The sequence below is a fragment of the Lagopus leucura genome, unplaced genomic scaffold, assembly GCF_019238085.1.
Source record: "Lagopus leucura isolate 7727_CA_CO unplaced genomic scaffold, USGS_WTPT01 Super-Scaffold_100018, whole genome shotgun sequence".
Classification (NCBI taxonomy): domain Eukaryota; kingdom Metazoa; phylum Chordata; class Aves; order Galliformes; family Phasianidae; genus Lagopus; species Lagopus leucura.
This window is the reverse complement of record NW_024962272.1, coordinates 5,342,418-5,355,519: the sequence shown is the minus strand read 5'-3', so window position 1 is coordinate 5,355,519 and position 13,102 is coordinate 5,342,418. Positions and strand designations below refer to the sequence as shown.

General features: G+C 34.4%; 1 protein-coding gene across 1 annotated transcript in view; it reads right to left on the bottom strand.

Annotated features, from left to right (window-relative positions):
* CNTLN (centlein) overlaps window positions 1–13,102 on the bottom strand; it is a 184,743-nt gene that overhangs the window by 114,086 nt on the left and 57,555 nt on the right. Inside the window, exons 8-9 of the mRNA XM_042877561.1 lie at window positions 12,356–12,518; window positions 4,607–4,795 (exon numbers count right to left, since the gene is read on the bottom strand). Of these exons, the coding sequence (XP_042733495.1) occupies window positions 4,607–4,795; window positions 12,356–12,518 (352 nt within the window). The remainder of the gene's footprint in view (window positions 1–4,606; window positions 4,796–12,355; window positions 12,519–13,102) is intronic.

Below are 13,102 nucleotides of genomic sequence, written 5' to 3'. Positions count from 1 at the left end.
CCAGACTCTCCTCAGAGGAAAGGTGTTCTGGTTCCATTTTCAACTTGGTAGCCCTGGACTGCTTCTGGTATGTCTAGGTCTCTGATACAGTGGGGGCCAGAAATGGACACAGCACCCCAAGCACGGCCTCACTAGAGCCGAGCACAGGGCAAGAATCCCCCCTTTTATCTACTGGTAATGTTTTGTAATACTTCTTAGTTGATTAAAAAACTGCCTTTGATGATCTTTGTGATCAATTTCAGTACTTACACAATGAAATGAACAGTTCTAAAAACTGGAAGATATTTTATGGAAAGCTTTGTCGTATAGGAGGTGAAAGACAAACTTCTTAGACAAACAAATTAAACAGATAAAGTACATCTAAGCAGGTGTAACATTGAAAGCATTTTGTTACAGATTTGTTTTGGTAACTAAAATGTTCCCAATTTATTAAACAAAATTTACAGCAACATACTTCAAACAGGATATTATCCTCTTGATATACTGCGTCAGTAGGAAGACAAAGAAAATTAATCCTCAAAATATTCATATTGCATATCTATGCAATATTGCATATGCATAGAGAACAACTAAAATAAAAGAGAATTACTCAAATTGATTTCTTTCTTTTTACCACTTCAATCAAAATCAGTATGTGTGATATACATAAATAAACTGAAATTAGTGAAATACTCATAGAAAACCAGTAATTATTACCCTTAATAAATGGAAACTGAGACAGTCTGCATAGTACGTCTGATGATATAAAATCTATTTTTTTTCCAGACTAAATTATAACTTCAACAGTAAGAAAACTACAAATACCGGGAGAAGAAAAAAACAAAAACAAAAAAACAAACAACTTTCTTACGTAACACTGATCTATAATCTTCTTGGTTTGTGAAAATCTGTTGAGGGTGTACTAGTACTGCTGGCAGAGACAGCATGTTCAAAAAAACGTTGAGCAAGCCACTAATCTCAACCTGCTCAAAAAATCAGTACTTTATGATAGAAATGTAACTGCAATTTAATCCAATTTTCCAATTTCATTTAAGAAGAATTGCTTTCAAAAAACAGTAACAAGAAAAGTTGGTAGATGCATACATTTCCTCTTAACTCCAAATTCACCCTGTTCCATTGATGCTGCAATCAAGAGACAGCAGTTAAGAGGTCTGCTAAACCTAACAGGTCCCAGAATTAACGATAGATAATAAATTTTTTTTCCCCTTGTAGAATCTACAGCTGTGTAAGTACACAATAGTCACAACAGTCACTATCTTTCCAAAGCCAAAAGGTATTTAATCCAAAAGGTAGAGGTTATTAGGTTATTAATTAAAAGGTTATTAATTAAAAGGTTATTAATTTTATTACTATTATAATATTTGCCTGTCATCAAAATGCACTCAACAAGGGATATTACAACACTTCTCAGAAAGGCATACTCATGTCTTTCTGTCAGAAAACAATTTGAAATATTTGTTATAGCAGAATGAAAGAATGTTAGTTAATACTAAACATTAAGTATATTGAATGTATATTGTTCAGTAACCACAATTAGTTACTATGCATCATTCCCCTATGATGATGCAGCTTTTTAACACTAACCATTAGTTCCATCCCAGCCTGGACTAAGAGTGATCTACTGAAAAAAAGACGCTTTGTACACTACATCTAGCTTACTATATAAGCACATATACTTCTCATCATAGCAGGTACAGAGAAGGGCAAAAAAAAAAAACAGTGGAAGAACTGGAGCACCTCTTCTATAAGGAAAGGCTAAAGCAGCTGGGATTGTTCAGACTGCAGAAGGAAAGACCATAGGAAAACCTCTCTGCAGTCCCTTAGTTCTTAAGGGGAGCTTATAAGAAAGATGGAGAGAGACTTTTTACACAGTCTGATAGTGACAGGACAAAGAGAAACAGTTATAAGCTAAAAGGGGGAAGTTTAGATTAGATATAAGTAAGAGGTTTTTCACTTCACAGGTGATGAGGCACTGGAATAGGTTGCCCAGAGAAGCTGCAAATGCCCTATCCCTGGAGGTGATCAAGTCCAAGTTTAATGGAGCAATCTGGTCTTGTGGGTGGCAATGCTGCCCGTGGCAGGCTGGATTGGATGAGATTCTCTTTAATAGACTCTTCCAATTCAAATGATTCTACATATGTCTCCTTTTGTTATCACTGGTAAGTATTTGACTGAGCTTGTGACAGATCACATAAATCTCAACTGTTTCTACAGATGGACAGACTGAACCTATATTCACTAACAGGAGTGAATTTTTGGTGCAGTTTCTCTGAACAGTTTAACAAGTACACTGTTTCAAACATACTGGGACCAAGGAGAGCTCCACAGAGCCTAAATGCTGATACATGACCCAAATGAGAGTATACCACAGAGCCAAGAGAAGGACAGACAAGCAAAATACACTTGCATCCATATTTATCACTCAGCTAGTTAGGAATGCTCCATATCTGGATTCTAATTTACACAGTCCATACTGGTTAACATACTTCAAGTTCAGATGCCACCACAAGAAGGCACAGACTAAATCAACAAAGCTTACAGTAACAACACACACTAGATTCAATTCATTTAAAACATCTAAAGGAAATGAAATGTAAAGTAGAGCTGATGACTGTAGGCTGTTATTAGCCTGTAAAATATTACTCAGAAATTTCCTGAAGTTCTTTAAAGAAGTAAACAAGATCCTTGTTAGCAATAAAATTTGCTAATATTACTAAACTATTCAGGATAATACAAACAAAAGCTAATGCCAAAGATTTACACCAGATTCACTTGGGGCACAATCTGACTATGTAATTAACTTTGAGGCAATATCAAGTCAGACCACTGACAAACTGCAAAAACTTCTTGAGATCAGTTATATTTCTAAAGTTTCAAGAAAACATCTACCAAAGCATTCTAAAAGAAACAAAAAAGGTTAAGGATGTATTAAAAATGTGAACAAAGAAAGACTTCCACTTTATCCATTTTATCATTTGTAAAACAAAATCATCAAATAAAGAGGAAGTTTAAAAATCTTATAAAAAAGAGGTTAAGAATCTTAAGGAATCTTAAACACTGAATTAATACTTCGGATAAAATTAGAATAACTCTAAAATGACCATTAAGAACAAATCCAGGGAGATATTATATTCTTTTGCTTTAAAGTAGATTATTACTGACATAAACTTTTAAGAATTAAACAGTATGCTTTTTTATCATCTAAGCTTCTTTGTGTTCATGAATACAATCTTTGGTTACAGATCTACTTTATCAATCCAAGCTAAGTTTTGCATTTAACAAATCTATCACCTTCAGTAGTTTGCTCTCCCAAAAATGATAGATAGAAAATACAAAATATGTAAGTATATTTCACTGAAAAAAATGGAAGAAATCAAGCAGAAGAGATTACAATATCATTGTGGGAAGATTTGTACAGAATCATAGAGTCACAGAATTATTTAGGTTGGAAAAGACCTTCAAGATCATCAAATCCAACTGTCAAGCTAACACTTCCAAATCCATTATTAAATCAGATCCCTATATGCTATGTTCATGTGTCTATTGAACAACTTCCAAGGATGGTAACTACCACTTCCTGGGCAACCGGTTCCAAAACTCAAACTCACCTTTTCCATGAAATAATATCCAATCTAAATATCTAAATCCTAATATCCAATCTAAACCTGGTGCAAACTGGGGCCATCCTCTCACACCTTATCACTAGTCACCTGAATAAAGAGGCTAGCACCTTCCTTGTTGCAACCTCTTCTCAGGCTCTCCTTACAGAGTAATGAACTCTCCTCTCATTCTCCTCCAGACTGAACAACCCCAATTCCATCAGCTGTTCCCCATAACTCTCTTTTTCTAGTCCCTTCACCAGCTTCAGTGCTCATTTCTGACCCATTCCTGCAACTCAACATCTTCCTAGCAATGAGGGGACAAAACCAAACAGGCTACTGAAGGTGCAGTCTCAGGAGTGCTGCCTACAGACAATCACTTCCCCAGTGTTGCTGGCAACACTGCTTCTTCTTAAGTCATAAAAACATCACAAAATGGCCTTTGGAAAATGTCAAGTGTAAGTGTAAGATCCAGCAAATTACAAAGCTGGAAGCATATTAGTGAAAGATTTATTATAATACTTCCAAATGATACGCTAACCCTTAGAGATTTTTAAACAAATCTATCTTTCTACCAAAATACTTTCTTTATACATAATCTAAAGTTTATTTCCATGGTCAGGAACAACACAACAAATGAAGACCCATACATTTCATTTTCACAGAGAAAATGCAAAAATTTAATTTTTTTTTTCCAGGAATAAAAGCATTTTGGTTTTGTGTTTATTTTTTGGTGTATTTCATAGCTTTGTTACAGCAAAAAAATAAGAGTTTGGATGAATATAGACATTACTACTCAGTTTTTTTTCCTAGGGCAGATAGAATTTACTTGCAAAATACCGTTAGCAAAAGCAGAATATCACAGAACTGCAGATGCACAATAACACATTTTTTCCTTAAGAAACAAACCAAGAAAACCCTCTGCAATTTCCTATTAAACTGCTTTGTCCAGAAACTTAATTTAAAACTAGAAGAAATAACTTGTGTTATTCCAGAAGTGGTCTCACCTGTAAGTCATGAGAAGAATTCTGATGTAACATATTCAAAGCATCGTGAGCCTGCTGAAGCTGTTCCTGTAACTGACAAATCTTCTGATCTTTTCCAAGTAACTGATCCTGAAGAGAGGCATACCTTTGTTGCAGCTGAATTTCATTTGTTTTTAAAGTTTCAAAACACAAAGTCAATTCATTATAAAGCTGTAAGGAGAAAAAAAAAAATGAGATTAAAAATAACAGGGAGAATGATAAAAATGAAGGCAGAAATGTAAATGCAAGAGAAAAGGAGAGGGAGAATAATTTATGTAATTTTGAGACAAAGATCACCTTCTCTTTGGACAATCGTTTCTTATTTCATGTCCACATGCATCACAGCATGCTCTAAACACTGGAAAACAGTGATTGTAACAAACTCTAAGTTTCAAACAAGTTCTTCTAGATATATACATATTACATCAGAATACTAGCAGTTTCAAGTGCTTTTTCATGGCATTTACTAACAAAAACAGACCTAGAAAATCTTTTTTTTTTCTTTTTTTTTTCTTTTAGTATGCTATATAAAACGTAGAGAGAAAAAATATCACTTATTTTTTAATAGAAGTTGGAAAAAAAAAAATGAATCATCTTTCCTGGGAATGACATTAAAGGATTGAGAATACAAATAACATACTTGTCTTATGTAGAATATTTTGATATTTAAAAAACACGCATTTTTAATATCTGTTGGATAGCAGTACACTGAATCCACTAATGTCCCAGCACTTTGTAGGAACTGAAAAATAGCTGTTTAAATAATCATTTTGGGAGAATTTTTTCATACAAGCTATGAAACCCAAACTTGCTATTAGAAGTTGTTATCCCTGTGGCTGTTCAAACAGTTCTTGATGGAACCAGAATATCGCAAATATTCTGCAGTTACTTTATAGGACATTCCATATGCATTAACAGATTCTAGAACTACACCTAAGTAATAACAAGCACTATGTGCCTTGTAGCTTACAAGACTAACTTATTTCATGAGAACAAGAAAACACCTATTCCACCCCTCCACTTTCACATTTTTAATATAAAGATATGAAGCCTTAAAAACAAAATCACATTTTCATTAAAGGAAAAAAACAAAAAAAAAAAAAAACAAAAAAACAAACAAAACAAAAAAAAACAGCAGTTTCCATACTGAGGGGAAGTATATATTTACTACTCAAACCTACATTCCTCCCTTCTTTCTTTGCAGTTCTTTATTTCTTTGAAAGCTCTTTTTCTCCAAATGAACAATTTCCCTCTATTTATTCTACAATGAAATAACCTGTGCAAGACATGCACTTCTGCAGCTAGCAGTTTGGAAAGCCCATTTCTGCTGTTCACCCAAAAGAAACTAATTAAATATTAAAATCAGAAACATAGAGGCTATCCATATTTTTTAATGGCAGTTGTTTCACAACTAAAAACGTTACTTTACTCTTCATTTTAGTCTTTGTCTTGTTGCCTTTACTTGAATGATACACTTTGTTGTCAGCTTACACAGCACAGGATTAAAACCCTTTGGAAAAAGAATCTATCACATTTGGAAACTGTCTACCTATCGCTCTGTAGGAGATTTGGAAACAATGAACCTCATTCCTTTCCTTCTTCCTATCATCTTCTACTCCTAATGACTCCCAAAGGACAAAGTAATTACATCTTGCCTATTCCCAAAACAGATTAGAAATCATGTCTCCTAGGCAAAATTAATTCTATGCCCAGATACATTGATAATTTTCAGCCTTAAAAAAATGGAACTTTACATTGAAATTTCTATGCCTACTGAATTTTTCTTATTATTTAAGATAGTTTCATCATCTCTGGAAACTGAAGTTCACGATTAGGCAATTGATTGTGGAAATAAGTAAGTATTTCATAGGAAAATAAACAGTTTATTTATCAAAAACATGCATTTTTAGATAATGTCTTTCCAAATGTATGGAACATCAAGACACAATTACTTCCAGCAATAGCTATATAAGCTCATTAGCTAGATCATACTGAAATGACAATTTGCTGGTTTTATGTCTAGCAGCACTTAAGTGGTCATAATTACAGTATCTGAAAGGTAGCATCCTAGTAAGATGAATGGAGAACATCAAAAATATGATGCTTTTTTTCAGCTGGCAGCCACATCCCCCCAGTGTAGCCAATGCATAATTTTGGTAGTAAGTATGAGTCAGAACAAGACTAATAGCATATCTTTTTACTTGCATAAACTTTTCCAATCTCCCCTGCTTTGAAAACAACAATAACCAAACACAGAGATTTGAAGTATAAAACTAGCTAAAAGAGATGTGCACAGAATTCACACAATTTTTACTCTTTTTACACTGAGTTATATGCATTTTTTCAAATAACATCAATGCACTAGCTTACAGGAGTGAGATTAAACAGAAAGTGTTTAACACCAGGAAATTTCAAAATTAAAATTAAATAAAAATAAATAGGTTTATCTACCGCTCAGAGATAAGTGTTCAGATTTCAGGTTAGCTCCTAGTCTTCTCATTTATTGCCATCATCGTTTTGTGGATTTAATAAATGCTTAAGCTTTGGTATAGGATTATACAGGTATTTTCTGCTCATTTTGCAATTAGTTTGGAAGAAACACCAGAGCCACGCAGCAATAAGTGCATTCTTGAACATACAAAATTGAACACTATGGTCAAATAGGTCAACCATTTAAAAAAATGAAGAAATTCATGTGTAGAGGTGACAATGTGTAAAAGACTAGAGGATCAGAGAAAGAACATTGACTAGAAAAAAAGAAGACAAAAATACTATACATTATTTATATCAGAACAAGTAATTTTCAGAGAAAAGAGTGAAACATGCACTTAAAAAGTAAGTAGTTGCACCTCACGATTGTTAATAAGATGTGAGATTTGATGAGAAAATTGTTCAATCCCCAAGACAAGATATAAAAATATTTCTGTTTATAGGGCAGAAGAAAAGATTTAAAGTCCTTCCTTATAAATATACACATACAACATAGAAAAATGGCATTAGCCATTAAATACACGTGATTGCAAGTTAGATCAGGTCAAAGGCTGAGAAATCCCAATAAAAGCTAATAAAACTAGGTAGTTCACCCATGTAACTTACCAGACAGTATATTAGCCACAGTCATAGTGCAACTGAAAAAAAAACTGTGAAACATTTGGCAGAAATGATGAATGCATTATAGAAGTATGCAGGACTTATTTTAAACTAGGTTTAGACTGAATGCAATTAACAGCTGCAACACATTTTCCAGTTCTGTTTAGTCAAAGGATTATTTAGTGAACACTCACAGATTTTTCTGTGATATCAACTAAAGTACAGAAAGTGAGGATAGCTAAGAGATTTCTTTCAAAAGTATATCCCTGTGAGGATCTAAAACACTTGAATACATCTGCTCATTAAAATGCAACAGTAATCAATTATATAAAATGATAAAACAATTATATAAAACAATAAAACTATATATATATATGACATGTATAAAATATTATCTTACATTAAACACTTAACAAAATGTTCACCCCTTCAAATACTGCACATCACTGCAGAGACCTGAGGAAACAAATGCTAACTTTTAGTTAGCAAATTACTAGTTAGTAATACTGGACATGAAGTTAAGAAATAAATGGAAAAAAAAAAGTCTAAATTAAGACAAAGTAATACTACAAGGGAAACTATTATGGTACTGTCACTAGACAGTCATGTCACTAGATCACAGTATTGAAGGAGAATTCCAGGAAAATAAGGACAGAAACCAGCTGGAGGAGTTCTTGGATGAAACTGAAGAGGCACTCCAGATTACACACAGAACATTCACTGGACTGTACTATGCAGTACAGTGTACACTGCATATGTACTATGCACTGTACTATCCCAGGTCTGCCTGGGATAGAATTCACTTTCTTCAGAGAGGCCTGTCTGGTGCTGTCAATTTCACAGCACTATTTTGGCTACCGACAAGCAGTGCTGCACAGCATCAAGGCTGGCTCTACAGCACCTCTCAACCTGACCCTGAAGATCAGCAGGCTGCAGAGAGCAAGAGAAAGGTTGAGAATACAGCCAGGGCAACTGACCTAAATCAACAAAAATTATACTCCATAACATAAGACTTCAATCTCAGAAACATAAGCTATCTTCTCTGCACAGACTGGAGTGGATATTCAGCAGGGTTGTAATGGACATCAAATTGGTTAATGCAGGAAAACGTTAACAGTGCAGTTTTAAAACCTTCATTGTGAGCCCAATCTGATTAGTCAAAAAAACTCAGCAATATTAAAATATAATTAATCTAAATCAAAGTAGCTACTATAAAAAAAACTTCAATAAGTTTAATTTTAAGATTTTTCTTTGTATGTCTTTTCTTGTACACTCCACACAGGATTTTTCAAATATTAAGAATATTACCCGTGAGTGCAGAGTTTAGCATCATCATGACAAATTTATAGTCTATACAGAATTTCTTCACTTTTAGCAGGTTGAAAGTGTCTATAAATATCTAAGGTGTGGGGGGCAGAATGGCGAGGCCGGACTCTTTTCAGTGGTGAATGGAGAAGGACAAGGGGAAACGGCCAGAAACTGCAGCATAGGAAGTTCCGCACGAATGTGTGCAAGAACTTCTTTACAGTGAGGTGACGGAGCACTGGAACAGGCTGCCCGGGAGGTGGTGGAGTCTCCTTCTCTGGAGATGTTCAAGACCTGCCTGGATGCCTACCTGTGCGACCTGCTGTAGGGAACCTGCTTTGGCAGGGGGGTTGGACTCGATGATCTCTGGAGGTCCCTTCCAACCCCAACAGTTCTGTGATTCTATGATTCTGTGATCTTATCATAAAACCCACTTGATAGTAAGGAAACAATACTAGTAGAGTTTGGTACAGAATAAATAAATAGAATAACCTAATCAACAAACCTCTGAACACCAGAAAACAGTGTAATAGCTGGAACTAAAATGCAATGTGATCATAAATAAAGATTTAAGTTCCTGAAAGCTTTCACCTAGAAAGTCAACTAACAAGATGATCATTCACTTACCAATGATGTAACCTTTAGTACATTTAACTTCCAACTCATGGAAGAAACCGTTATTACTAATATTTATATGTTTTTGGTTTTAGTTTTTATTTTGTGGATTCAATGCTACTTGAATAAGTACATAGATATGATTTTTTATAACTATGTTTAAATGTTCCTGCAGTCCTGAAAAAGACTGTTAGTGGTGAAATTTAACCTTAAGCTAGCAAAGCCAGTAACTTCACATTCTGATTACAATTTCTTGGACTTAAAGGAAAGCAAACTATATCCCTAGACTAACTGCATGAAAAGGACTGGCAAAGTCAACTGCAGGCAGAAAATTAAATACAACATCTGAAAATGCATCTGATGCTATATTCTTTTCATCTACCTTCAATAGACTTGATGCAAATTTTTGTGATGCCTCACAACTGAAAAAATCTTACTGTTTTTGTATTTACCCAAAAATCTACCACTGAGCATTGCTTTTCTTCATTGTATGTACCTACTTGTACCAAAACCACAATATTCTTATTTGTTGTTTCAGGGGCTAAGTTTCAGTGCACTAATTATCATTTCCTATTTAACAACAAATAATGATATTTCCATCTCACTAAAAGGGCTTTTCACAAAGAGATTTTTAATCAGCACAATTAACATATAACCTTACGGCTACATCAAGATCAAGAGAAAGTACTGCGTTATACAAACAAAGGCCCTAAATTGTAAATTCCAGAAAACTGTGATAAGCCAGCTAAGGAGTTCAGAATCTCTTCTTGTCTTATTATCCTTATTATTGATTGAAGTATCTCCACCTTGAAATCGTCAGTGAGGACAAATCTATTGAGTCTCATTAAATCCAGCACAGGAATGAAGTCCCCTGAGTACGTGGGACCACTAAACCAGATGCTATGCATTTCAGAAAAATATTCCCTATCCTTGACAATGAGAACTATAGCTGTAATATGAAACAGATATCAGTTTGTTTCCATAGATGTTATAACATGAAAGAGTTATTGTAGAACATGGCACCCTTAAAGTCTGCATTAAAATAAATTTAAAAAAGAAAAGGAAAAGAAAAGGAAAAGGTATCCGTACGTCAAGTCAATGTAAGCTGATGAAACAGATTACAGATCTTCACATGTATACGTTGCCCACTATAGCTTGACTTGGAAGAGAACTGTAGTCCTCAGTGGATTTATACATAATCCAGTGCAAGTTCATGACCTTGATCTCGGTTAAACATAAAGATATTTTCTTCACTCAGTCTATTGCTTCATACTACCCACATCAACATCGGTGCAAAGAGCAGTTGTTCCTAAATGGCAGACTGCTACAATGAACTTGGAGTACGTGAGCCAGCCACACTGCCTCAGCTATAGCATGTACTGCCTATCTGACCATTAACAAAGAGGTCATTGATCTTGCTGTAAGGGACAATATATCATAGGATGTACCTGCTGATAGGCTCGATGCCATTTGGAGCAGTTAGAAAATATTCCTTCGTGAATGTCTATGGAGTAGCTAACACATCCTTATCTAGCTGTTGCAGCCAGCATATTAATAACACACAGAAAACAAACAGAATACACATTTGTCGACAACTGTTCGCCTTTCTCATTCAATGAAAAAACAGGCATTTGAATCATTTTTATAGACATTGAATTTTCCAAATGCCTCCTGTGACTTCAGAAGACCTTACCACTTGGGAACTACATGGTCCTTTGAAGAAATTATAGTTTGATATTTTGTACAGTTTACTAGTCAGAAGTATATAACAGGATGTTATGGTAAAGGAAAAAACTTTTCTGCTCCAAAGTTCTGTTGACTGAATTTGACAAACAAATTAGAAGATCTATTATGCTCTGATTTAAGGAGCTCACTTTCTTGGGGCATATTTTTATTTAAAAAAAAAAAAAAGAAAAAAAGATTTTTTCAAGGCATCTTAAATGTTTTGAGAAATGCAAAAAGACAGTCTGTCCACCCGTATCACACAGTCATTTATCAGAATACTTGGGTTGTCTTCTCCCAGCTTAAGATGTAAACCTTACTCCTATCACTCCTCTATGTTAGGAGAGAGAAATGAATTCAGACATTCTAAAAAAAAAAAAAAAAAAAGATTTTAGGGTTATCTGTGAGTTGAAATCACTGGCTTGTCTTCAGTATTACAATATTCTTACTTTCCTTTTATCACCAAGTAAGCAGAAGCCTTAAGTTCTGCTGTGAGCCAGCTTTCTGAACCAGCAATGAATTCTGAGCTAAGCCTAGGTTAGAAGAGGCTTGGCCTCTGGCAGTGCCAGCATACCTATCAATTTTCCATAGGAAAGTAACTTACACTAGCAAAATATTTTTCACAGGAAACTTTCCCCAACTGCTGTACTGGCAAAACCGCTATGCAGAGTAAATTTAACTCTTGAGACTGTTTTAAAAACCTAATTGAAGCCTCTAGGAGAGAAGCTAAAAAAAAAATCTAGATATACAGAGAAGCTGATATGCTTCTCACTTCTTCTATATCTGTTCAGATGTAAGTAAATCATTAATTCAATACACAGAAGAGACCATAGCTGCTGGAATGTAATTAGGCCAAGAAACCCTGTTACTCCAACAAACACATTTAGTAAACAAAGGTCCTGAGTTCCAAAGGACACACCCCTACACAGTGCTTTCATTCCTTATTGTACTATTCATTTCTATGGATAGTAATATGAACCTTGTGATCGTAAAACATACTTTTTGATATGATATTGCTTCAGTTGTGTGCACATCTTCCTGTTCCTTCAGCACTTTTTGTGTGTCAGTATTAAGAGTCTGAAGCTGCTGTATCAGTTGAGCCTGCTGTACCATATGTGCAATGTTTTGTTTGTAAAGATTCTGCAGCTCCTGTAACTCCTTCCTGTGCAAAGCAAGCAATAGAGAGAAATTAAGAAACGGACAACAATAATCTCTATTAAACAACTGTGTTCAAATAGTTTTATTGAAGATAACAAGGTCCTTATTTTTATTTTTTTTCTGCCAATTGCCTTATAAACAACAGAAGTTACAGATAAAATATTTACCATATACTTTCGTAAAATATCTACAGAACAATTAATTTTCAAAAGGGAACGTCTTTCAATTTCTTTCTAAGGCTCTAACTGCTCTGAAATAAATGGATTTTCATTACTGCATCAACACTTTCTAGTCAATATTTACTTAACTCTTTAGCTGTTAAGTGTCAAAACGTAAAATATTTGTAAAACACACAGACTGTGAAGTGTTTTGTTTTTTTTTTTAAACGAGAACTGACAGAAAATAAAGATAAAAGCTTTTCTAAATTTGCATGTATGTAATATAATTCTCTTTCCTGAAATGCATCTACATCTTGGACATATGAAGTACATCTTCTGACAAACTGGTTTTGTCTGTGATAACAGCAAATCTTAAAGACCATAAATAAAGAGAGTTTGGTGTGTACTGCATTACACAATGTCTGTTTTG